The 27,642-nt window shown below is 45.0% G+C and overlaps 1 protein-coding gene across 2 annotated transcripts; it reads right to left on the reverse strand.

Moving 5' to 3' along the window:
* Nucleotides 1-27,627, reverse strand: LOC103190177 (hexokinase-2-like). 2 transcript variants are annotated; one of them, XM_007910872.2, is made up of 16 exons: nucleotides 27,486-27,627; nucleotides 27,098-27,243; nucleotides 25,948-26,067; nucleotides 25,516-25,611; nucleotides 24,123-24,222; nucleotides 23,325-23,508; nucleotides 21,456-21,611; nucleotides 20,780-21,013; nucleotides 18,969-19,273; nucleotides 15,560-15,708; nucleotides 13,277-13,393; nucleotides 11,529-11,769; nucleotides 8,071-8,254; nucleotides 6,550-6,705; nucleotides 2,954-3,187; nucleotides 1-190 (listed from the first exon to the last, which is right to left on the reverse strand). In XM_007910872.2, exons 1-16 carry the CDS (start codon nucleotides 27,571-27,573, stop codon nucleotides 52-54), a joined length of 2,649 nt encoding a protein of 882 aa, XP_007909063.2. In that variant the 5' UTR covers nucleotides 27,574-27,627; the 3' UTR covers nucleotides 1-51. The 2 variants fall into 2 exon arrangements, with proteins under 2 accessions (XP_007909063.2, XP_042197595.1); XM_042341661.1 differs by having other exon boundaries at nucleotides 8,071-8,257.
* Between the last annotated feature and the right edge of the window lie 15 nt (nucleotides 27,628-27,642).

The raw sequence follows: 27,642 nt of genomic DNA on the forward strand, positions 1-27,642 counted from the left end.
CCTGAGGCTGACAGCAAACATTCACAGTCTGGTTTTCCACGACAGGTTCCTCTATGTTAACACTTGTTCACGTGACACCACTGCTGCAATAAAAGCCGCACCCTTGCCTGACCCATCGTCTGAAAACTGGAGGCTAACTGCACACTTTGGGGCCAACATCTTCACTGTATCCTCCACGACCTTGGCAAAACTGACGAGAAGCAGAATGAGATAAATGGCAGCACAACAGTGAGCATCGACCTCCAGATCTGAGTCACATTTAAGAATCAAAGTCAAACTCCACATTTCTGGTGGTATCCAGGTGTGTGGAGTCCGGTAGCTCAGTGGTTAGAGCACTCGCTTTGCAAGCGAGAGACCTGAGTTCAATTCCAGGCAGAGGGCCAAACCTTGGGCAAGTTTCCTTACTCCACACAGAGCCTAATAATAATCCCTCCAAAACCCAAAACAATAATAAATTGGTCATTTTCAATCTACGACTGTTTGTGGGACATTGCTGTGCGCAATTGGCTGCCGCGTTCGCCCACAAATATACAGTCAATTCACTTTACAGTGTGTTCTGTGAAGCGCTTTGGGACGTCCTCCTGACATGAAAAGCGCTATATCAAATGCAAAGATTATTATTATATTACTCTGCTATGACCTCCCTTGGTGAACCCCTCACCTCTCAACACTGACCCTGACCTGACCTGACTGCTCAATGTGGACAAGACAGAAACTATCCTCTTTGGCTCCCATCAACCAACAGCTTTGATCTCCTTCAACCTCCCCAGTCTCTCTCCAACTCCCCTTAACACTGAGCAACCTCGGCATCCAGTTTGATCCTCAGCTTTCCTTCATACCCCACACCCAGTCCCTGACCAGACCGTTTTCCTCCACCTCTGCAATATTACTTGTCTCTGACATTATTTTTTGCACAAAACTATGTTGAAACCCTCGTCCATGATTTCATAAGCTCCCGCCTCAATTCCTCAAACACTCTCCTCACCGGTCTCTCCGGTTCAACCACCCACAAGGTCCAGCTTATCCAAAACGCCACCCGTTGGCGTCCTCACCAAACTCCATACACCATCACCCCAGTCCCCACGAGGCCAGGCTCCACTGTTCCCATCTCCGAAATAATTGATTTAATAATCCTCTGCCTCACATACAAATCCCTGCATGCCCCAGCACCTCCTGACCTCTCTGACCTATTCATACCCCACTCCTTTGCCTGTTCCTTAGGCAGCAGATCATCCAGAACTTTGCAACCTCTTTACCTCTCCCGCACCAGCTCCATGACCCTATTACTCCCCATCCTCGCCTGACTTGACTGGTTTCCCATCACACAGAGGATACAGTTCAAGATCCTGGTCCTCACCTTCAAATGGTCTTGCTCTCCTCTACCTCTGTGACCTCCTAACCCCCTACCATCCTGCTCGCTCTCTCCGCTCACCAGGCTCTGGCCTGCTTCACGTTCCCCGCCTTGCTCACCCCACTATTGGCAGGCGGGCCTTCCACTACTCTGCCCCCACTGGAATTCTATCCTGCCTTGCTCCCTCCCTTGCCTCCTTCAAGATCCATCTCAAGACCTTCCTCTTCAACCGTGCTTTTGATCTCCCTGCAGCCCCCCGCCCTACCTGATACCGAACCCCAGCTTGGGTCCGAAACTCTTGTCTGTCCAGCACCTTGGGACATCCTCCCGACCTGAAAGGCGCTATACAAATGTAATTTTATTGTTGTTGCCTTGTGTCACCTAATCCCTCCACACTGTCATCAGTGGCCAAGCTTTTAGGCACTCTGCCCCAGACCTCTGGAACTCCTTGCCTCAATCCTTCCTCCTCATCCTCTATCTTTAAATTCCTTCTCTTCAACTGTGCCTTCAGTCAGCTCTGCTTCCCATGCACCCACTGAAAGGCGCTGTGTAAATCCAAATTGGTTTTACACTATACTGATCCCGACCTGTGGAACTCTCACCCTGATAGGTGGGCAGTGACATGTGGTGTTCCATTGGTGCTGAGGAACCAGCTCAGCTCCCAAAAGCTGTAGAGATGAATCTTACATAAAGAAAATAACAAGTGTCAACTTAGCTCAATTAGTCGCTCTCTCTCATATCTGAATTGGAAAGTTGTGAATTCAGGTTTCACGTTGGGACTTAGAATTAACAATAGAATTAACAAACATTTGATATAGTGCCTTATCACATTGTCAAAATATTTAAAGCGATTCACAGGATATGCTGTAAGGACAAATTACTGTGACTTTTACACCTGAACAAGCAATCAGAACCTGTTTGAAGTTTCATCTGGAGGACAGCATCTCCAATAATGCAGTGCTCCTCTAGCACTGCATTGGAGTGCAAATCCCAATTTGTGGCTAAAACCCATAACTTACTGACTCAGCACTAAGAGTGCTGCCAACTGAGCCAGGTTGTCTTTAAGCTCATAGTTCGGCAGACACTCTAATACAAGATTGGCAGAATGGCCTTCTTCTGTACCTTGATTTCTATTGTTCTGTCTGCTTGAAATGTGTATTGTCAGAAATTCGCGGTTCGTTAAATGTTCTCTACCTGATTTCCTAGAAATAGATCAAGCACTGCCTCCTGCATAGCTGTACTGGAGACACTCTGATCTACAAACCAGTCCTGGACACATTATAGAACATGTTTGGTCACTTTGTTTGGTCACTGGCATTATTTTTATCCCATCTATCTTTAGATAATTCATTATGTAAACGGATGTTGAAAAGCAAGGATGGACAGAGAGTTGGTAGTAGAGGTATTCAGTGTTAAAGAAAGAACGATCTTTAAGATTAAAAGATTTACCAGATCTAATAAATTGGTGGAACAGTCTCGATGGGCTGAATAGCCTCCTGTTTTTCCTGTTTTCATCTGTTCCAAAGCCCAGATATGAATCAGTACAAGAGGAAATTAAAATTGTATTCAAACTGTGTCCAACTTTACCATTGTAATACTTACTGTGCGCTTAAGCTGTACACGTCACCAGTCACTCCAGCAGTAATTGTTAGATCCTCTAGTCCTCGGTTTTCTCTTATTTTCTCCGTTATAGCAGCAATCCCAACTCCGCAGAGATGGCCCGCTCTGTTAATGATGGTCTTACACACCTCCTTCACAATTATGCTGTCATCACATGTACTTTCCAATCCCAGGTTTTGAAGGATCGAACGGACTTGCAACAGCCCGAGGTTATCACTGATAGACAGAGAAAAGCAGACATTAGGCAGATGGACCACTGAAATACATCCTCACTTACTGACTGCAGTCCAGGAACTCTCTAGTAAAAGGCACAACATGATAAACTTGGCAGCTCAGGAACGCCCCATCTTGCCTTGGAACTGCCCTCCTGGTGCTGATCAACAGGATTCTGTTTGAGACACGCACTCTACCAGTGTTCCAGAATGCAATAGTAGTTTCTAACCGCAAAAAGGGTGAAATCGAGTGAAACCAATAACTACAGTGAGGGATCTCACTGGTTTCAATGGCCCTAAAAGAGGTGCTTCCGGTGGTCACTATACATATATCGCACGCATTGGAGGCTCGTGGTTTGATCAGGAAGGAGTAGGCTGGCTAATGTTCTCATGAGGAATGTGTGGGACAGGTTGTGGCTCTGTATGAGATCGCAGAATGCCATAAGACTAAGGGGAAACCCACTTACCTTTGCGTTCCTTGATTTTCACACCTGGTTCACTTCCTCTGCTTTGGCCTGCTTCACACCTTCCGCCAGTCTGCATCCACCCTCTGGAACTCCATCCTGCAGTCCCTCCATATTGCCCCCTTCCTCACCACCTTCAAGACCTACCTCAAGACCCTCCTCTTCGACCGTGCTTTTGATCACCCTGCTTCCCCCCCCCGCCCTCCCCCACCCCGACCCTTGGCTCCGGTCCGTAACTCTGTCTGTCCAGCGCTTTGGGATGTCCACCCGATGTGAAAGGCTAAACAAATGTAATTTTGTTGTTGTTGTTGTTCACACGACTTTCAACCTAGTGCCTCATGAGGTCGTCGTGATGAAACTGGAAACTATGAAAGTACATGGCCGAATCCAAGATTTTATCCTGAATGTGTTCTCCAGCTTCAAGATCCATGTAATTCCAAGACAGTGGAGTCACTGAGCCCATCCCTTTGGAATGGGGGTAAGGCAAGGATGCCCTTTGTCACTGACCTATCACTTATCTCCCTGGAGGCACATTTAGTTTCACAGCGGGACTGACTATCTGCCAAGGCTACTCGCATGAGAATTAAGCAGCTGGTGCTGAGTACGCCTGGTACATGGCATTGAAACTCGAAACACCAAGTAGGCAGGCATGTCACAGGCTGTCCTCCAAAGGTCTCCCGCCAATCTGTAACCTTTCATGTCGAGAGGATGTCTCAAATCACTTCAAGGGATATTCTGTAAATTATAGTGAATGTGTCTTTTCTAGGCAAATGCAGCAGCCATTTTGTGCACAGCATTGTCCCACAACGGTCATGAAGTGAATGACTAATTTTATTTGGGAGATGACTGACCAGGACACTGGGAGAGAGAAACTCCCTTCTCTCGTTTTGAACAGTGACATGCGATCGTTAACATCCACCTGAACAGGCAGACGGGACCTCGGTTAAGTTTGTCTCACAGTCTCATGTGGAGTCCTGTAGCTCAGTGGTTAGAGCACTCGCCTTGCAAGCGAGATACCTGGATTCAATTCTAGACAGGACAAAACGTTGGGCAAGTTTCCTTACTCCACACGCCTAATAATAATCCCTCCAAAACAAAACAATAATAAATTGGTCATTTTCAATCCACGACTGTTTGTGGGACACTGCTGTGCGCAATTGACTGCCGCGTTTCGCCCACAAATATAGAGTCAATTCACTTTACAGTATAATATGTGAAGCACTTTGAGATGTCTAGAAGATATGAAAAGCGCTATATCAAATGCAAGGATTATTATTATTATTATTATCTCCAGTGGAGGAACTAGCACCAGAACGGCCCAGTGATTTGAATATTTTTGGAGTAATTTTTGTGAAACATGCAGTCAATGATTTAGTCCACCTCCTTGCCCCTCTACTCAATGACATCATAAACCTCTCCCTGTCCTCTGGTACTGTTCCCACCCCAGTAAAAAACGCCATCATCACTATCCTTAAAATACCCTCCCTGAACCCTTCTCTACTCCCAAACTACCGCCCAATCTCCAACCTCCCTTTCCTCTCCAAGGTCCTGGAACAAGTTGTTTCTTCTCGGCTTTGCTCCTTCCTCTCCCACCACTCCCTTCTCTAATCTCTCCAATTATGTTTCCGTGCTGCCCACAGCACAGAAACAGCCCTCGTCAAAGTGGCAAATGATATTCTGTCCATCTGCGACGAGGACTCCCTCTGCCTCCTCAGCCTCCTTGAACTGCTGTCTTCGACACTGTTGACCACTCTATCCTCATCCACTGCCTCTCCTTTCACCCAACCTTCATGGCTCTGTCCTTGACTGGATCAGATCATCCCTTTCACATCAACTCCACTTCATCTCCACAGCTTCTGCTCCAGCCACCGCACTGTCTCATGTGGCGTACCTCAGGGCTCTGTCCTTGGTCCTCTTCAATACCTATATGCTCCCTCTTGGTGACATTATTCGCAGACATGGGATCAACTTCCACATGTATGCGGATGACACCCAACTTTACCTCTATGCCTCCACACTTGACTCCAGGACCACTGCTGTCCTGACAGAATGTCTGTCGGACATCAAGTCCTGGATGAGAGTTAACTTTCTTCATTTGAACATCAACAAGACCGAGGCTCTCCTGTTGGCTCCCATCAGCGCCTCCTTGCTGACAGCATCACCATCCATAGTAGCACACTCCACCTTGCTAAGCCAGTCCAGAACCTTGACGTCTTCTTTGACCCTCAACAAACCTTTCTAACCCACATCTGCACCATGACCCACTCCGCCTTCCCCCACCCCCGCAACATCGCCTGGCTCCGCCACTATTTCACACTGCAGGCCGCCGAAACCCTTATACATGCTTTCACTACATTGACGCTCGACTATGCAAACTCATTGTCGGCCTCCCCAACTCCTCCCTCCGTAGGCTGCAAATCATCCAGAACAACTCCTGCACTAGGCTCTGCGACGCTATCACCCCCATTCTCACCGAACTCCACTTGCTTCCAATCACACAGAGGATACAGTTCAAGATCCTGGTCCTCAGCTTGAAAGCTCTCCATAGTCTTGCTCCCCCTACCTCTGCGACCTCCTAACCCTCTACCATCCGCTTCACTCCCTCCGCTCACCGGGCTCCAGCCTGTTTCACATCCCCCGCCTCGCTCACCCCACTATTGGTGGGCAGGCCTTCTGCCACTCTGCCACATCCCGCATTCCCTCTGCCTCACCCACGACCTTGCCACCTTCAAAACCAATCGCAAGAACTTCTTCGATTTCCCTGCATCCGCCCTGCCCTCCAACCTTCGCGACCCCGACCTCCAGCTTGGGACCAAACCTCTGTCTGTCCAGCGCCTTGGGACATCCTTCCAATGTGAAACGTACTATACAAATGTCATTTTGTTGTTGTTGTTGTAGTCACCTTTCAACCTTTGAAAGGACATCTAAGGTAAATATGTCTTGTGTATTCAGCCTTTTAGAGACCTTGCCATGGAAGAGGATTCCTTTTTCAGTCAATGCAATGAGAATATTTCGGATAATTTCACCCAGGTACAAACCACTGATCATCTTTTCATACCTGTGGAGAGGACAGAGCAGTCAGATACACCAGCCTCACAAACAAGCTACTTTGCCAGTTTAGGGCAGTTTCTTTTTGGTGTTCCAGAGACTAATGACCCACAACACATGGTTAGAACTGCGGTATCTCATCCAGAGTGTGAGATATGGTTTAAACACCAGCCAGGTCCCATCTTGCCAGACACCTGTCTGGAAGGGGTGGGATGTCTGACATACACAATCCAACCCCGGGTTTACAAATAATAATCAATAATAAACAATAATCTTAGCAGAGGTCAACATGGCACATAGAAACTTGGGGGAGTAAACAATAAAATATAAAACAAGATGCTTTTTATTCTATGGTTATTCTTTGTACTCCAACTGGGTGGTCAGACAGGAGTCAGACATCACTGCCTGGAACCACACTTCAGGCTTTCGCCACGTTGGTAACTGAAAGTCAAGCCCAGAAGCTTCAAGCTGCGGTCTTGAGACAGACCTGGAATTATTGCCACTATAGTGATCATCCATGCATTTCATATAGCTCCTTTCACACTGTTTTATGTCTTTTAATCACCATTTGATTCATTTAAGAAATTTCAAGATGTGACCCAACATGAAGTGAGCTATATAAATGTAAATTGTTTCAGGCAAATGCAGCAGCCAATTTGCACACAACAATGTCCCACAAACAGCCATGACGTAAATCCCGGAACGCTTTACCAGCAGAAACTCTTTCCTTAACCCTGGGAAAGCAGTTTAACCTCTCCCATGGAGCCCCAGCTGAGACCAGTGAGGAATTCAAGCCAGCAATCTCTTGGACCATAAGCTGCAGCTCTCTCCAATATACCATCAGAAATGTCCTTTTCTCTTCCTGAACAGAATCAAGTGATCACTTGCATGATTATTTTTAGGAAAGAACCTTTTTGAAGTGACAGGAGCAGAGAATCCAGTAGTGTGTGAAGTTACTTGATTGAGACAAAGCCTGTCTTCTTTCATTATAACAAGCACCTCACAATTGAGTTTAATCAGTTTAATGTGGAGTCCTGTAGCTCAGTGGTTAGAGCACTCGCTTTGCAAGTGAGAGACCTGAGTTCAATTCCAGGCAGAGGGCGAAACCTTGGGCAAGTTTCCTTACTCCACACAGAGCCTAATAATAATCCCTCCAAAAACAATAATAAATTGGTCATTTTCAATCCACGACTGTTTGTGGGACATTGCTGTGCGCAATTGGCTGCCGCGTTCGCCCACAAATATACAGTCACTTCACTTTACAGTGTGTTCTGTGAAGCGCTTTGGGACATCCTCCCGACGTGAAAAGCGCTATATCAAATGCAAGGATTATTATTATTATAATCAGGGAGCAGGTTTGAGCAGAATTTCTTACGTTTGTTTTCTTGGGTTCTGAGAATAACTATCCAATTGTTTGTCAGTTGATGTGACAAAGTCTTCCAGACAACCATTGTCCCCAAACGCTCCCCACTCCATATTGATGCACATTTGTCCTTCGTCACCAGGCACCATCTCAATGTTCCTCATCTCCTCCATGTAACATGCGTTAGTGCCAGTTCCTGCTGACACAGTGTGAGATTGTCATACAGTAAGAAGAATCATAGAAATTTACAGAGCAGAAAAAGACCATTTGGTCTATTCAGTGTACAGTGGCTCCCAGAACTAGCTGTTCATTCAGTCACACTGCCCTACTCTACCCAAATACCCTTCATGCCTCTACTTCCCTTTGGAGTCCTGTAGCTCAGTGGTTAGAGCACTCGCTTTGCAAGCAAGAGACCTGAGTTCAATTCCAGGCAGGGCGAAACCTTGGGCAAGTTTCCTTACTCCACACGCCTAATAATAATCCCTCCAAAACCAAAAAACAATAATAAATTGGTCATTTTCAATCTATGACTGTCTGTGGGACATTGCTGTGCGCAATTGGCTGCCGCGTTCGCCCACAAATATACAGTCAACTCACTTTACAGTATATTCTGTGAAGCGCTTTGGGACGTCCTCCCGACGTGAAAAGCGCTATATCAAATGCAAGGATTATTATTATTATTATTATTATTATTTTGAAACTCACAACAGAGCCTTGAAATGTGACAAACTCTAGAATCAGTTTTTGTGTGAGATTGAAGCTGTGTTAGGTCTGAGGCTGCGACTCTTCCAACTCGGCTCCTGTTAACCTTGAAAACCAAAACACGAATGGGTAGGGCGGTCCTAGCTGACAGTGGGAAGGATATTTGCAATGGCAAGCTGTGCGATTTTAGCTGGTTAAACTCTAGCAGTACACTAAGTAATATTCTGACCTTGCCTCTTGCAAACCCATTCCAAAACTCTACAACAAGATTATATTTGTATAGCGCCTTTCATGTCAGGAGGACGTCCCAAGGCACTGGACAGATAGAGTTACGGACCCGAGCTGGACATCGGGGTGGGGGAGGGTGGAGGGCAGGGGGAGATGTAGGCAGATCGAAAGCACAGACGGAGAGGGTCTTGAGGTGGGTCTTGTAGGTGGCGAGGAAGAGGGCGAGGCGGACGGACTGCAGGATGGAGTTCCAGATTGTGGCTGCAGTGGCGGAAGGTCCGCCCACCAATAGTGGGGCAAGGCAGGGGATGTGAAGCAGGCCGGAGCCCACTGAGCTGAGGGAGTGAACAGGGTGATAGGGGGTTAGGAGGTCGGAGAGGTAGGGGGCAGCAAGACCATGGAGGGCTTTGAAGGTGAGGACCAGGAACTTGAACTGTATCCTCTGTGTGATGGGAAGCCAGTGGAGTTGGGCAGGGATGGGGGTTATAGAGTCGTGAAGCCTAGAGCGGGAGAGGATACGGGCTGCAGAGTTCTGGATGATCTGTAGCCTGTGGAGGGAGAAGTTGGGGAGGCCGACAAGCAGTGAGTTTACATAGTCGAGCCTCGATCTAATTAAGGCATGTATGGTTAGCAGGGTTTGGTTAGCAGGTTAGGTCCTTTTAGAGAAAAATAAATGACTCCATTCCAGACAAATGTAATTTTTGATACATATTTGGATCTCTCAGCAGTTTGGTTTGGGGCTGCTAATTGACATTTTTCGACCGGTTTATTAGATCTAGGTAGATCCTTTAATCCTTTAATAGGTGACTGACTAGTCATCCTCCGGGGGGGGAGGAGGGGGGGTAGGTAAGCGTAGTCCACTTGGGGTTGAGCTGGCTCTGAGGTGATGTGCTTCACAAAAGAATATTGGAAATATGCCCATCCTCTGTAGTAGTCTATTCCGGTAGGCTGGTCCCATTGGACAAGACACAGGAAGCTTGCCAGGCATTGCTTGTAATGTCAAGCTATAGGATTTTAGGATTGACTCCAGATGTTATGGAGTCTAACCAATTAAAACCCCACAGCTTGCCATTGGGAGCATTGTCTGGCAAGCTTCCTACGCTTGGTCCAACAAGGACCCCAAAGCACAATCTGGGGTCTCCAAGACCAAACTGTGTGCAAAAGTTGTGTATGCATTTGGTAAGCCAAGTGTGATGCTTTCTGTCCTTTCCTGGTTTTACTCTTACCTATCCTATTGTCTCCATTGTGTCTCCTCTTTCAGCCTCAACAGCTTCTCCTCTTTCTACTTGTACCATTACATGTGGCGTTCCTCAGAGCTCTATCCTCAGTCCTCTCCTCTTTAATATCTACATGCTACTGCTCAGCAATGGTATCCAGAGACATGCGGTTAGCTTCCAGATGTATGTGGATGACCGAAATGGATCTCTCTGCCTCCACCCTCGACTCCAGGCCTTCTGCTGACTTGATGAATTGTCTGTCAGACATCAAGTCCTGGATGAGAGCCAACTTTTTCCAGCTGAATATCGACAAAACTGAGGCCCTGCTTGGTTGCCACCAGCGCTTTCTCATCTCAGGCAGCATAAATCTACTCTATACCTCATGGAGTCATCGCAGATCCTTGGTGTTTTGTTCAACCTTCAACTGTTCTTCAAATTCCACATTCCACACCGGGTCCCTTATGCATTTTGTTTTGGTCAGTCGGGTGTCTGACACACATGGAAACCGATCACCATGATAAAGAGTATCCAAAACAAACTGAGCACCATGCATTTCACCTATACATGGAAATTCCCAAGATATTTATTGGAATGGAATATGCACTCTCTCCCTGGAGTGAACAGGCCTCCCAAAATGAAAAGTGCCATACAAATGTTATAAGTATTTTGTATTTTGTATTGTACCTAATTCCAGAGCTTTAGGTGCAGGTTGGCACAAGCCAAGACTTAGGAACAGCATTGGCCATCAAACTTGCCCACTGCTTGTCCAGCCAGGACCATCCTTCTCATTAGGGCTTTGCCTTCCAGGGTAAACAGGAGTTGAGTCAGAAGAATCCCTGCTCCCAGTGGCCTGCCCTTCTAAGTCCTGTCGATGAGCCAGGCCGGGCTGTGCTATCATCGGCAGTCCCATCTGTCTCAGGAACTGGAATACTGAGAATGCTGTAGAGGGCTGGCTTGATTCTGACATTCCATTACTAAACACATCACCTTGGAGCAAGTTCATCTCCAATGAGACCCCACTTATCTACCGCGCCCCAAGGAGGATAGTCTCTAGTGGGTCATTTGACAGGGAATTTTCCAGAAGTCAGTTCTGGCAATAGCTACAAAGAATATCTGTAAAAATGTGAAGCAATTTAAATGAGAAAGAAAAACCTGAAGCGGAGGGTTAAGATTAAAATCCTTCTGTCATTTGCCTACAACTAGTTCATAGTCTATCCTATGAAGTGCTTTGAGATGTCCTCCCAACTTGAATAGTGCTATATCAAATGCCAGATTATTATCTTTATACTCTGCAATTAATGACTTATTTAAAAGAGTGTTTACCAATAATGACACCAACTTCACACTTTGGGTTTTCATAAGCACAAGCTATCATTGTTCCAACCGTGTCATTTATGAGAGCAACAATTCGCACTTCAATGGTGCTGGATAACGTATCAGACTTCTTTTCATTTCTATGCATTTTTTGATTTTTGCGAGCAATGGCCTTTCGCAGTAGATCCACCACATCCTTCCCTTCACAGCCTGTTGTCTTGAATCCCTTGGTCCATTTTATGAGAAAACCCTACATAGCAGAGAACAATAAATAAACTCATCAAACTCTTTTTATTGGTAAGTTGGGTGTCTGACACATGCAGAAGCCCAGCACAGTGCTTAACAACAACTTACATTCATACAAGCGCCTTTCACTCTGGCGAGCATCTCAGAGCGACCAATGAGCATAGCACCAAGCTGAGGGAAAATGGGAGGGTTGACTGTAACCTTGGTCATCATAGAATCATTGAATTTTACAGCATAGAAGGAGACCATTTGGCCCATCATGCCTGTACCATATCCTTGAAAGAGTTACCAATTTGTCCTACTACATGAGTGATTAGTGGAACAGGCTCCCTAGGGAGACGGTTGAAGCAGGAAGTGTTGATTCTTTCAAACACAGATTAGATAGTTTTCTTTTAGGAAATAACATTATAGAATATGGTACATAGGTAGTTTGAGACATATGTGCATGCGACCACCAGGAAGGTGGAAAGCGAACTAAATGGACCTTGGTCTTTTTTCACCTAGCATTTCTTATGTTCTTATGTTATCCTATCCGGTTCATGAGGAAAGTCTTCAGGTGTAATCTGAAAATGGCTAAACAGGAAACAAGGCAGAAGGATTGAAGCAGGAAATTCCAGAGGATCAGGGTGTAGTGGGTGAAGGTACATGGGGACAAATAACCCAGGAAGGGACTATTATTTAAATGGAATGAAAATAATATGTACGGAAAACGAAAAGGACCTGGGGATCCTGATTGGTAATAAATTGAAGCAACAGTGCTCGGTAGCAGTGAGTAAGGCAAACCAGATGCTGGGTTGTATTAAAAGGCAATATTGAGCTAAATAGTGGAGTAAACCTGCCACTGGTTAAATCATTGGTGCGAGTAAACTTGGAATACTGTGTGCAGTTCTGGTCGCCGCAGTACAGAAAGGGTATTGCAGCAACTGAGAGAATATAGAAGAGGGCAACCAGAATGCACTGAAGCAAATAGGATCATACAGAGTGAAGAATCTGATGGATGGGTATATAAAGGAAACACAAAACACCATACGCAGAAACTTATGAGGCCATAAGTACGGCAACCAACACCAGAGGAGGAACAATACCGAACCAGATAAGAAGACCAGCCAGGCTCATCGAGCAAAAATAAATCTGAACTCATTCACTGAACAATATCACTGCCTAATTTTGAAAAAAGGGGGGTGGGGGAAAGTTAGATTATAAAAGGGAGAAAAAATGAAAGAGTCAAAGATATTGTATTCTTGCAAACAGACATAAGCAGGACACAAAAGCGTCCTGTAAAATTTAGTATAAAGGCTTCTAAATAAGTAGGAAATGATTGATATCAGGTGGAAACTGATGGACTTGTGTGCTACTTTCTCTAATTCAATAGACTACAACTTACTTAAAACAACACTTGCCTCCAACTCCACATATGACAGACTCCATGTGCTATCACTCTCACTCCAGCTTATCCTCTCATTATATAATTCATCACTTCATCTGTAAATAACACACATATCCAGCCTCACCTCGTCCAGTTTGGTCTGTTTACAGGGGAAAGAGAACGCGAATCCCACCGGCAGAGATCCCATAATATTATTCTTTTGCAGAAAGTCATTGATGCAATCCACAACATGATCAAAGAGCTGGGAATAATAAATCAATGTACAAAGAAGATTGTTATTACAGATAAATGAATGAAGTGTGAACAGCTATGAGTAATATTCTGTCATTGAATCCAAGAGCATAAGAGCACAGAAAGAGGCTGTGTTTGTTTTTCCACAGCAGCCACCTTATCTCCTCATTTTTTTGATATTTCTCATCATGAGGCCCATGGCACGTCTGACCTCATCCCTCTAGAACACCCAACCTACCATCTTCCCATCACATATCAAGCTGTCTTTTAAATGAGTTCTAGTTTACTCGCCTCAATCACCCTTCATGTTCCAGTTATTGATCACCCTCTGGATAAAGAAAAACTGTCCTGAAATTGCACTTTACAGCTCTAAACCTGGGTCCACCCAATCCAAGTGGTTGCTGTATTCTCAGTGAGGTCTGTGCAGAGCAATGTACAGCCAGAGAATATAAACTGCTTCAGCATCCTGTTTGCCTTGTTTATTGCTGCCTCATATCAGGATGAGTCAAGTAATGCCCTTAGATCTCTTTTAGCTTCCCCCTTGGCAAATTCTTTCGCATCCATAGGTTACGCTACAATCTATTCTGGAGGTGCAATAATTCAAATGAGATGTTAGACAGAGGTCTTGTCTGCCTGTTCAGGAGAATGTTAAAGATCCTCTGGCATTTGTTGTAACAAACAGCGCAGAAATCACTTTGTTTATAGAAACTCTTTTTTGGGGCAATTTGTTTTGGTGGGGTGGGCTCAGCTGGGTGTTCGACACATGAGGAAACCCATCACTGTGCTGAAAAGTTTCCAAACCAAACTGAGAATTCCATGGTAGCAATGCTCTCACGCATTGTGGAGTCCTGTAGCTCAGTTAGAGCACTCGTTCGCAAGCAAGAGACCTGGGTTCTATTCCCAGCAGGGCAAAAAATTGGTCAAGTTTCCTTACTCCACGCACCTCTGTTTACCTAGCAATAAATAGGAGCCCAGTTGTCAGTCGATTGACGGATTGCTTTTCCGACAGTAATAATTCCTTCAAAAAAATGTATAATAATAAATTGGACACTCAATCCACGACTGTTTGTGGGACACTGCTGTGCGCAATTAACTGCCTCATTTTGTCCACAAAATATAGTTAATTCACTTTACAGTATATTCTGTGAAGCACTTTGAGATGTCTCTAAGATGTGATAAAGCACTATATCAAATGCAACAATTATTATTTTTATTATTTCATGCTGAGTTGTGTTGCCCACGAGGAAGCTCGCAGGGAGTTCCTGGTACCTTCCATCCACCTGTAGTCCAGTTCCTGAGCCAGGTGTGTCCCCAGTATTCCAGGGCACTGCTGACGACAGCACAGCCAGCCTAGTTCAGCAGAACTTTCGCCTCATTTTGTCCACAAAATATACTGTCAATTCACTTTACAGTATATTCTGTGAAGCGCTTTGAGACGTCTAGAAGATGTGAAAAGTGCTATATCAAATGCAAGGATTATTATTATTTTATTATAACTTGGAAGGGTAGACCAGTCATTGATGGCGGAAAATTATCGCACTCAACTCCTGTTAACCCTGCAAGCCAAATCCCTCATAGGTAGGGTGCCGCTAGCAGGACAGGCACTGGGAAACATCAGAATTGACGAAAGGTCATTGGCCTGAAATGTTAATTCACTTACTTCTCTCCATAGATGCTGGTCTGACCTGCTGAGTCTACCATTATTATTTTATGCCCAATTTTATTACCAGATTATCAGAAAGGGATGTTGTGTTTTTCAAGAAACAGCTTGATGCTGGGGAGGGAGGACAGTAAGTTGGGGATTCTGGAAGGATGAGAACAAACGGACTAAAGGGCCTTCCTTATCTGAACCTCTCCTATGATCTTGTAGCTAATATGGATTATGACTCAACTACCATTCTGTATAGAACATTCTAAGCCCTAATAATCCTCCGTATATTTTCAAGAATCCTGGCTTTAATTCCTTCTTGTTGCAAATTAAATTGCTGTTTGTGCAATATTTTTTGCCGCCACGCGTTACTTTGATATTTAATGTATTACTTCTTTTTGTAATTAATCTTGTTCAGCAACACACTTTAAGATCTTTATTTTATAGTAAAGGCATTGGCTAACTGTAAGCTGTTATTGATGTATTTTGTGGTGTGAGGACCTAAATGAACTGTTAGCCTGTTGGTACCTGTACTCCTGTGGCGTGAAACATTTCCTGAGGAAGGCTGTAGTTTGTATTCACCACTTCTATTTCATTCTCATCCTGACTGGGAATATGCATCAGTAGAATACGTACATTGAGATCTCCCAGATGCAGTGCCAGGAAGTTGCCTTGCTCTGCAAATCAGTGTGGAAATAATAATAAAAGAAACATTGCATTTGTTATAGCACCTTTGACTTCGGGAGGACGTCCCAAAATGCTTTAAAAGATTTACTGTACATTTGTGGGCGAATGAGGCATATTGTGTATAGCCATTAACAAATTCATTTGGGGATCATTGGCCAAGACACCACTTTTGAGTTGTGCCAATGGGATCTTTAATGGGCACATGAACAGGCAAACAAGACCTTGGCTTAATGTCTCATCTGAAGGATGAGTTCATATAAATTCAGATTATTTGAGTTCAATATCCCAGTGTGGGTCTTGAACCCACAACCTTCTGACTCAGAGGCGAAAGTGCTCCCAATTGCGTACAGCAGTGTCCCACAACCATTCGTGGATGGAGTGACCAAATTGTTATTAGAATTATTTTTGAATTGATTATTACCCCCTGAAAAGCGATTAGCCATTCGACAACAACAACAACAACAACAACAAGATTCCATTTATAAAGCGCCTTTCACGTCAGGAGGACGTCCCAAGGCGCTGCACAGTTGGGTCATGACCCGAGCAGGGGGGAAATGGTGAGGGGAGGGAAGGGAGGGAGCGAGGAGGGGGGAATGGTCAGGGTGAGGGAGGGAAGGGAGGGAGCGAGGAGGGGGAAGAGAGTCGAGAGGGGAGCTGAAGGCTCGGTCAAAGAGAAAGGTTTTGAGACCGGCCTTGAAGAGGAGAGGGAGGAAGCGGCGAAGGCACTGGGGGATGGAGTTCCAGAGCCTCGGGGCTGAGAGGCTGAAGGCCCGACCACCAATGGTAGGGCGATTGGGGCGAGGGACGTGAAGCAGACCGGAGCCGGAGGAACAGAGGGTACGGGCAGGTAGGTAGGGGGATAGCAGGTTGGAGAGGTAGGAGGGAGCGAGGCCGTGGATGGCCTTATAGGTGAGGATGAGGATCTTGAAATCAATCCTCTGGGGGATGGGGAGCCAGTGGAGGCGAGCGAGGGTGGGAGTGATGTGATCGCGAAGCCTGGTGCGGGACAGTACACGAGCTGCAGAGTTCTGAATGACCTGCAGCTTGTGGAGGGAGGTGCCGGGAAGGCCGGCGAGGAGAGAGTTCCCATAGTCCAGCCTTGAGGTGACAAAGGCGTGGACCAGGGTTTCAGCCGCGTGAGGGGTGAGGTAGTGCCGTAGTCTGGCGATGTTCCGGAGGTGATGGAAGGCAGTGCCAGTTGTGGTGCGGATGTGAGGGAGAAAGGACAGCTCAGGGTCGAACAAAACGCCGAGGTTCCTGACTGGCTTTGAGAGGTGGAGAGTGCAGCCTTGGATGCTGATGGTGTCGGCGCCTGAGGTGCGGAGGCGCTGACGTGAGCCAATCAGGAGGGCCTCGGTTTTTCGCACGTTGAGCTGAAGAAAGTTGTCTCTCGTCCAGGACTCGATATCGGACAGGCAGCCTGTCAGGTTGCCTGGTTGACAACAACCAGGTTCCTACTTACTGCTGGGTAAACAGGGGCGTGTGGAGTAAGGAAACTTGCCCAATGTTTCGCCATGCATGGGAATGAAGCCCAGGTCCTCTCACTTGCGAGGTGAATGCTCTAACCACTAACATAACATGTAGGAGCACGAATAGGCCATTCGGCCCTTCGAGCCTGCACTGCCATTCAATCATGGCTGATCATCTAATCTAACTCCAGCTAATAATCTAACCCTGCCTTATCCCCATATCCCTTAATCCCTTAAAAAATCTATCTATCTCAGTCTTGAATATGTTCAAGGACTGAGCGTCAACAGCCCTTTGGGGTAGTGAGTTCCATACATTCACCATCCTTTGAGTGAAGAAGTTCTTCCTCAACTCAGTGCGAAAGGGCTGGCCTCTGATTTTAAGGTTGTGACCCCTGGTTTTAGTTTCTCCAACCAGGGGAAACAATCTCCCACTATCTACTCTATCATGCTCTTTGATGATCTTATAGGTTTCTATAAGATCACCTCTAATTCTTCTATATTCTCGAGGATTTAGGCCCAAATTGGTCAGCCTATCCTCGTAACTCATCCCCTTCATCCCTGGTACTAACCTACTAAGCAATTGGACCCCACAGTATTTGTGAAGCGTAGGTCAGGTCTGACAAATCTAATTGAATTTACAAGGAGGTCACTAACATGGTGGATAAGAGATTGTCTATGGATGTCGTCTATATTGCAGTCTCAGAAGGCATTTGATAAGGTTCATGATGAAAGCATGGATAGGTGTCTTAGTGGCCCACAGTTAGAGGTAATGGGGAACACAGGCAATGTTGCAAGAGGTCAGGGAAGGCTGATTTGGCCAGAGTATGGATGTGGGGTTTCAAAGAGCAGTTGAGAATCGAACAAGTCACCGATATTCTGCACTGGCTCCGTGAGGTGAATTTTGCAACCATGTAGACTGATGAAGAAGGCCCTTTAGCCCATCCAATAGCATCCCTCCAGAACACCCACTGTACTGTATTCCCATCACAGCATCAGCTGCTTTTCAAAGGATTTCCAATGTCCTGGCCTCAACTATCGTCTTGGCAACCTGTTCCAATCATTAATTCATTTCTGGGTAAAAAAACAAGGGATAAACATAGGAACATAGGAACAGGAGTAGCCCATTCAGCCCTTCGAGCCTGTTCCCATATTTAATTAGATCATGGCTATACCTCAACTAACCCTTTTAAAATGCAGAAATAAGGCACAAAAAAACAGTTGAATGTATTTCTGGATATATGGATCATTTCATAGAAGTGAGTCTGTGCTCAAACATAGAACAGTCTGGTGTTTGTCCGAAATTGCCCTTTACAACCCAAAACCTTTGTCCTCTTATTTTATTGTCTTGGTGCACCTGGAGATATTGTTCTGGGTTTACTTTTTCTATCCTATTTGAGGTTTCCTTCCACAGTTGTAAAGGATTTGCAGACTTCTGGAGTCCTATAGCTCAGTGGTTGGAGTAATCTCTTTACAAGGGAGAGATCTGGGTTCGATTCCCAGCAGGGTGAAACCTTGGGCAAGTTTCCTTATTCCATACCCCTGATAATAATCCCTCAAGAAAATAAAACACTAATAAATTGGTCACTTCAAACCACGACTGTTTGCGGGACACTGCGGTGCGCAATTGGCTGCCGCATTTCACCCTCAAATATAAAGTCAATTCACTTTACAGTATATTCTGTGAAGCGCTTTTGAGACGTCTGGAAGATGTGAAAAGCACTATATCAAATGCAAGGATTATTATTATTATTTAGCAAAGAAAATATCTGAAAGGAGCTCACCTGAGCCATTAGGTAAAGTGCGTATGAATGATGGCAACATAGCAATCGAGCTCATATCATGGGTCTCTGCCTTCAGACCCATTTCCATCTCCTTCCTCATCCTTTGCTTCATATCGTTGAGCTGCTCTTGGCTTAGTTTGAATCGATAGAGGATCTTGTTGATCTCAAGACGTTGGGCAGCCAGTCGGGTGGCCGCAGCTGTAAGCAATGCTGCACCTTTACCACCACCATCGTCAGAGAGAAGAAACGTGACTTCAACATCTGGAGACAGCAATTTAATGGCAGTATTCAGTGCAATTTGAAACCTGATACAGAAACAAGGGACAAAACAGTTGAATGTATTGCTAGACATATGGATCATTTGATAGAAGGGAGTCTGTATTTCGGGATAGAAACCCAACAAGCAATTTGATAGGAATTCCCTTGTGAGTTTCCTGGTGAGTAGTACAACTCAGCATCAATTAAGTGAGACCATTACCACAACAAAAGGTGAAGGAGAAATAAGATATGGGGAATTGAACAGAGGGAAATAGTGTGAAGGGGCCAGAGGTCTTCCTCATTTCTTTGAATGGTATACATTATCTTGTCCCTTCAAAATCTTAAAAAACATAATCATATCGCCCCTCAACCTTCTCTTCTCCAGTGTGAACATGCCCAGTTTACCTAATCACTCCTCGTAGTTCAGTTCCTCCAACCCCTCTATCATTTTGGTTGCCCTCCTCTGTATCCTCTCAATCGCTACAATATCCCTTTTATATTGCGGTGACCAGAACTGCACACAATATTCCAAGTGCAGTTGCACCAGTGATTTATAAAGTGGCAGGATTACCCCACTACTTTAGCTCAATATTGTCCTTTTAATACAACCCAGCATCTGGTTCGCCTTACTCACTGTTACCAAGGACAATTGGAATAGCTTCAATTTATTGTCAATCAGGACCACCAGGTCCTTTTCATTTTCTGTGTACATTATTTTCTTCCCATTTAAACTGTAGTACCATTCAATAGAGCAAGAATTATAAAGGGGAACTTATAATAATAATAATCCTTGCATTTGTTATAGTATAGCAGTGTCCCACAAACAGTCATGGATTCAGTGACCACATTATTATTAATATTTTGAAGCGATTATTACCCCCAAAAAAGCGATCCACCAATCGAGTATCAAGCGGATTTCTACTCACTGCTAGGTAAACAGAAATGTGTGTGTGGAGTAAGGAAGTTTGCCAAAGTTTTCACCCTTCCAGAGAATTGAACCCAGGTCTTCTCGCGGATGCGTGTGTGTGAGTGTGTAAATGAGTGTGTGAGTGAGAGAGTGTGTGTGTGCATGTGTGGGTGAGTGTGTCCATCTGCATCTGTGATTGAATGTGTGTGTGAGTGAGTGAGTGAGTGTCTCGCTTGTGCGTCTGTGTTTGTGAGAGGGTGAGTGAGACATTCAGTGAGATTGATTGATTGATTGATTGATTGATTGATTGAGTGACTGAGCGATTAATTGAGAGAGTGAGATTAATTGAGAGTGAGAGATTAATTGAGGGAGTGAGAGATTGATTTAAAGAGTGAGAGGGTGAGTGTGTGAGTGAGAAAACTGAAACCTTCAGACAGAGGAGTACAGTTTCAAACCACTGATCTAGGCCAATTTTGTGAATAATCCTTGTATTATAGCAACTTTTACGTCAGGAGATGTCTCAAAGCGCTTCACAGGGTTTTACTGTGTCGGACAGCCATGAATGACCAGTGTTATATGATTGACTATTGGCCAGGGCATTGGGAGAAACTCCTGCTCTGTGAGGAAATCTCTCAACGTCACTTACCTGAGATGATGTTTGTATACGTTTCCGTCCACACCAACTGAGACCTTGAAGTGAGTCAGCTTTCTGTTATTTTTTATCTTGGCTAAGATTGCTGTGAGACTGGCAGCGTACAAGCTGACAGAGCGTAGGGAGACTATGTGACAGATGTGCTGCACAGCCAAACAGTCCTCCTCGCTGGGATCCAGTACAAACTCTTTCAGTATGCGCCTTACTTTATCAATTTCAGTTCTTTCACTAGAATATAAGACAGCGAATAGAATAAATAAAGACAAGGACAAGTTTCCTCAGGGAACTGATACCCACACTGCACATCAGTACCAACTTTCAAGGAGCAGGTCTGACACAACATTTGACATTAACATCATTATACAGACAGTTTGGCTAGTTTTCCAATCAATTTTACATTGTATGTTTTTACATGAACTTCTAGAATGTGACTGGAGTAGTTATGTGTTAAGTGGAGCGACAAATAAAGTGGAGAACCTTATTAACATTCTGCAATGGGAAGTAGTCGGGATATTGATAGTGATAGTGACTAGTTAAGGGAGTAACTTGGTATGAGGAGGTGATTGTTTTTCATTCCTGAAGATCATCTGTCACATAAAATGGGGGTCACGAAGGCTCTCCATAAATTTCCATGAGTTTTAAAGCAGCCTCTCTGCGCTGAGAAATTTACCTTTCAAGTTCATAAACAAACTCGCTTTCAAAATTCCATCTGGTCATCAGGTGTGGTGTTGCCTTTTGATTGAATAGAACATTCTCATTCAACAGTTTCACCAGAATGAGGCGGACAAGCTCACCTAAGTACAGCTCACTCACCATCTTCTCAAATCTGTGTCAACGAGAGCAAAATAAAAAGGAAAAATCACATCACATTATTCCACGCATCAAGAATCTAATTTGCGGAGTACTTTTACAGTAGATGTGTAGAAATACTCCGTCAATTCAATTTGTTCTAAAAAGTGAACAAATCTCAGAGCAAGTTTACAGACTCATAATTGGAACTGGTCCAGGCTGCACCTGGAATACTGAGACCAGCTCTAGTCATTGTAAGGAGTTGCCCAGGCCCCAGTGTTAGAGGAATGAGCTGTGAGCATGTCACAAGCTGTTGTGTAAAAATCCTCTCAAGCTTGGGCTCTTCAATCTTGAGAGAGAAGACGATTCAGAGGGGACCTCAAAGAGGATATTAAACTTTAAATGGGATTGATACAGTAAACCTAGATCAATACTTCAGGGAGTGCCACAAGGATCAGTGCTTGGGCCTCAGCTATTTACAATTTACATCAATGATCCAGACGAGGACATTGAATGTAACGTATCTAAATTTGCAGATGACACTAAACTAGGTGGGAGAGTAAGCTCTGAGGATGATGCAAAAAGATTGCAACGGGATATAGATAGGCGAGGGGAGTGGGCGAGTAGGTGGCAGATGGAATTTAATGTGGGGAAGTGTGAAATTATTCACCTAGGTAGAAAAAATAGAAAAACAGATTATTTTCTAGAGGGGGAGAGATTAGATAGTGTTAGTGTTCAGAGGGATTTGGGGGTCCTTGTACACCAGTCTCAAAAAGTTAGTTTGCAGGTGCAGCAGCAACTAAGAAGGCGAACGGCATGTTAGCGTTCATTGCAAAAGGTTTAGAGTACAAGAGTAGGGAAGTCTTGCTGCAACTGTATAGGGCCTTGGTGAGACCGCACCTAGAGTATTGTGTGCAGTTTTGGTCTCCTTATTTAAAAAAGGACATACTTGCCCTAGAGGGGGTGCAGCGTAGATTCACTCGGTTAGTTCCTGGGATGAGGGGACTGACCTATGAGGATAGGCTGAATAAACTAGGGCTATATTCTCTAGAGTACAGAAGAATTAGGGGAGATCTTATTGAAACATATAAGATTCTTAAAGGGCTGGATAAAGTAGACACTGAGGGTCTGTTTCCCCTGGTAGGAGAATCTATAACCAGGGGTCACAGTCTTAAAATTAAGGGTCAGCCTTTTAGAACAGAGTTGAGGAACATTTCTTCACTCAGAGGGTAATAAATTTATGGAATTCACTACCCCAGAAGGCTGTAGATGCTCACTCAGTCCTTGAACATCTTCAAGGCTGAGACTGATAGATTTTTTAAAAATAGAGGGATAAGGGAATATGGGGATAGGGCGGGTAATTAATGTTAGGTCTGAAGATCAACCATGATCTTAACGAATGGCGGGGCACAGGCTCGAGGGGCCGAACGGCCTACTCCTGCTCCTAATTCTTATGTTCTTATGTATCATTACAGTAGAACAAGAGGACACAAGTTTAGAGGTATAAAGGACAATTTCAAACAGACACCAGGAAGTTTTTCTTTACACAGAAGGTAATCAACGGCAGGAACAAGTTACCCGGTAAGGTGCAAAGGCCAGCGCATTGGACCCATATAAACAGCAGCTTGATGCAGTGATGGGGGTGGGGAAACAGTATGGTGGAGAGCTACTTCATCCAGACCAATTTTGTTGTGCTCTCCTGAAGATAACCAGAAATACACAGTTAAATTGGTTGACAGTGATCACTCACGGATGAGATCCAGGTGACAGGGATAATCTGTCCAACTCCAGGTCAAACTCTGTCCGGATGTCATTCAGAGAGCCATCCGAGCCAAACGCCGCCCACTCCATGTTCACGCACATCTGTCCTTCATCACCTTCAACGAGCTCAATGTTCTGCATCTCCTCCATGTAACAAGCATTTGTGCCTATCCCTGGAATTCAAGACAAAAATAATTTGAGGAACAATGTTGGGAAGACAATGGTCAATTCTGCATGTACAGAACGGCTTTGAGAAGTAGATACTCAGCACCTCTCTCAAGGACATGAATAGCACGGGGTTTCTGCAGGAATGATGTTCCCCTGAAACAGGAACTGGACAAAATTTTCTCCAGTTGAATGTTGACAAGAACGAGGCCCTCTTGCTTGGTTCCAATCAACGGCACATCACCTCAGGTGCTGATAGCATCACCATTCATGGATGCACTCTACACCTCAATGAGCCAGTACTGAACCTTGGTGCCTTGTTCAAAGCTCAACTATCCCTTAAACCCCACATCCGTGCCATAACCTGTTTAACCATTTAGCATTTAATCATCTATAGAAGATGCCAGATGAGAAAGAAGACCCAGTCCCTGCCTCTGTATGTATGAGCGAGGAACAGTCACTTAATGCACCATGTGATGGCACGTGTAACAGAAGCAGCTACAAGATATTGGTATGTACCAGCCAAGCAAGGCCTCCCAATTTCAAGCAGCTCTGAAAAATGGATGACACCAACTGTTCCCTCTCTTCAGCATTTGATGAGTCCCAGAGTTCAGTGTCTTACCCAGAATGAGTCCAATCTCACAGTGTGGATCTTCGTAGCCACAGCTCATCATAGCTCCGACAGTGTCATTGAGCACAGCCACTGGACCAATTTTGTAAACCTGTCACAGAGAAACAGAACCTTGGTCACAGAATCAGCTCCTCTTTACTCCTCATACATTGCCCGTGTGCTCCGACTGCATCTGCACAAACTTCAACTGGAGTGTGGATAATCCAGGAAGGAATGCAGCTATCCTTTTTTACCATCTCTCCCTCAAAAAAGCCAATATTATGATATACTGCAGGCCAAAAAGCAAACCCGAGCTCCTGTTTTCCTCCACACATCACCTCCACATTGTCACCCTCAAGCATTTACATCCGCACCTCAAATCCCAAATGCGAAGAGGTCATGGACTTCTTCACATTGAAAATAGACAGCATCACTTGGCCTATGTCTCTTCCTTCCTTCCGTCATCCACCCCTTCCCCCATGTCCTCTGGAACCCCTATATACACTTCCAGCCACTGCTCCCTTGCTACACTCCTTTCTTCATCATCTTTCAAAATCCTCCAGATGAAACCGACCAGCTCCCTCCACCCCTTCCACATCCACACCCAGCTGCTGACCTTCCAACTGCCTCTCCTCTCCCCTTCCCTCGGCACCATCCTGCTCCCCCTCATAACTGCTGTCATCACCCTTCTCCTCTAAACCCCTACTCTTGATCTGTCAAATTTCGCTAACTACCGGCTCATCTCAAACAAAACTTCCTTTCTAAAGTGCTGGAATGCATTGCTGCCATCCAACTTTGTTCACACCTTTTCTCACCCTCCCTTCTCAAGCCCTTTTAGCCTGGTTTCCACCCTGTTCACATCACTGAGATGGCAATAATTCATTTTCAAGCAGGAAAAATGTAGAGTTCTGTGGCGTATTGATTAGAGCACTCGCCTCGCAAGCAAGACGATCTGGGTTTGATTCCTAGGCAGGGCGAAACCTTAGGCAAGTTTCCTTACTTCACACACCTCTTTTTCCTAGCAGTAAGTAGGAACCCGGTTATTAGTTGATTAGCAAGTCTCTTTTCTGGGGGTAATAATCCCTTCAAAAAGTGTTCTTCTGAATAATAATTTAGTCACTCAATCCACGACTGTTTGTGCGCAATTAGCTGCTGCATTACACCCACAAAACACACAGTCAATTCCCTTTACAGTATATTCTGTGAAGTGCTTTGAGACATTTCGATGACGTGATAAGGCGCTATATGAAATGCAAGGATTATTATAATTATTCAATTCAAAGTGTTTTACAATTTCAGAGTGGAAAAACGAGCGTGGCAGGAGATAGAAGAGAGTAGGTGTAAGGTGACTGAAATTCCAATTGAGAAATTTCACATAAATTACACACAGCTCTCAGTCTCTTACCCCTCTACGTTGAATGGCATCTTGCAGGAGTTGCACAACATCCTTGCCTTCAACTCCCCTGACATGGAAATCTTTGACCCAGCTGATCAGAATCCCCTGAAAATACAATTGAATCTATTAATTTATGACACAACAGCAAATCATGGTTCACTTCCATTCAAATAAGTCTCGGGAGAGCAGGAGAGCAGTTAAAAACAACAACCCCACCCAGACAGACATCAGAGAGCAGCCCCTCCCAGACCAGCATCAGAGACCAGTACCTCCCATACAGGGCTACAGTAAGGAGATGGGCACTCAGTATTTACATGGTGAAATTACTCTCAACTACACAGCATCTCCATAGGGATTTCAGTCTAAGGATGGAGAATATTGCAGAATATATTCTGTCCACGTGATTCACAGCTAATTCAGTTCATATTGATAGCTTCTGACCTCATCAAGTCTCGTCTGTCTGAAGGGATAGGGAAGAGTGAAGCCCAGTGGAATGATTTTAGTTTCCATTTCATATTTCTCCAGGAAATTGCCGAGACATTCAGCGATGTAGTCAAAGTACTGCAAGCAGAAATGAACAAGAATGATGACCTGCCTTTTGAGGATTCTTCACATGGTGTTACACAATGCCAATAAAGCGCTAGAACATGGGGAGCACAGGGGGGAGGTGGTATCAATCAATCTCAATCATGTGATATGTGTTCTGGCCATCTATCTAAAGGTGGCCACATGTAAGGGTGCCATGCTGATCATTCTTTCTCAACTGGAAACATAACTGAACGAGGGGAAATCCTAAACCAAAACCAACTGGAAAGGCTGAGTTGGGGTGCAGTGTGTGTTGGACATCTACATTTGGAAACCCGCAGCATAGTGGTTGGCGCGCTCGCCTCGCAAGTGCCTCATGAAACTGGAAGCCATGGGAGTACATGGACGAATCCTGGATTTTATCTGGAATGTGTATTCCTTCAGCCTCTCTGCCCCCAATCTTTGGCACTCCAGCCCAGTCCCTTCGCCTCGCTCCCTCCCTTGCCTCCTTCAAAGCACATCTCAAGACCCTCTTCTTTGACTGCGCCTTCGGCCTCCCTCCTACCTATGCCCTCCCTGCCCTCCAACCCTCTTGATCCCAACCCCCTGCTCGGGTCCAAATCCCTGACTTTTCAGTGCCTTGGGACGTCTTTGTTGTTTGAAAGTCCATACACACAACATCAACTGCACTACCTTCATGAATCCTCTCCATGACTTCATTGAAACACTCAATCAAGTTAGTTAGACACAACTTGCCTTTAGCAAATCGGTGTTAGCTGTCCTTTATTAACCTATGTTTTTTCCAAGTGGAAATGAATTTTGGCCCAGTTTTTGTCACCACCTTTGAGGTTCTGCTGCTTTAGTCTCTTCCCTAGCTTCTGAACCTTTTTCTTCCTATGTCATAGGTTCCAACATGGCCCATGGCTTCTGACTGTTCCCCTTCCCCTGCAGAATGTTCTGCACCCATTCTGTGACATCTTCTCCCTTGGCACCAGGGAGCAACACACCATTTGTAGGTTGTCTTTTGTAGTTTCAATTGGTTACACTGAACAGCCAGCGCTGATACCTGTTCTCCTGAGCCACGTAGGACTTTCTTTGGGAATTTAAACAATTCCTTCTTCAAAATAAGTTCTTTTTTTTTGGCATTCAATTTCGCCCATAAGATTCTGAAATCCGCTCCAATCAGATGGAGCCCTAGGAAGACTCCATCTTCTGTCAGAAACATAAAGCAGGAAACCACAACTCTGATCGAAGAGTTCCCCAGACACAATAAGCAATTCAATAGCGGACAGGATGAGACAAAAACAGCCACGGGAAAATGGGAGAGGAGGAGATTTTGATCCAACAAGCGGAGTGTCACTGAGTGATGCTGGGGTTAATTACACAGGGTCAGTATCACGAGCGACACAAGTGTTAGTATCACGCCCGCCACATGCTAACACACAAGCACTGACCAGTGCCATCAGGCCTCGTCCTGACGAAGGTTGGCTGCATCTGCAGGGTAGAGTCATTGTGAGTTTCCTTTCTTAGTCCCTTCTCCATCTCCAACAGCAACTGCCTGGAGATATCCCGGAGCTTCTCCTTGGAAAGATGGAATGGTTTAAGGTACTG

Source organism: Callorhinchus milii, unplaced genomic scaffold, assembly GCF_018977255.1.
Source record: "Callorhinchus milii isolate IMCB2004 unplaced genomic scaffold, IMCB_Cmil_1.0 Scaffold17, whole genome shotgun sequence".
In the NCBI taxonomy this organism is placed as follows: domain Eukaryota; kingdom Metazoa; phylum Chordata; class Chondrichthyes; order Chimaeriformes; family Callorhinchidae; genus Callorhinchus; species Callorhinchus milii.

Bases quoted from the DNA above. Each gene is read 5' to 3' on its own strand.
- LOC103190177 (XM_042341661.1), bottom strand. From the start codon at position 27,573: ATGGAGAAGGGACTAAGAAAGGAAACTCACAATGACTCTACCCTGCAG. The intron at 11,770-13,276 runs GTGAGGCTGGAT...TCTGCTATGTAG, and splicing joins AACAGACCAAACTGGACGAG to GGTTTTCTCATAAAATGGAC. The intron at 3,188-6,549 runs GTGACTACAACA...TCTGTCTATCAG, and splicing joins GTCCTTTCAAAGGTTGAAAG to TGATAACCTCGGGCTGTTGC.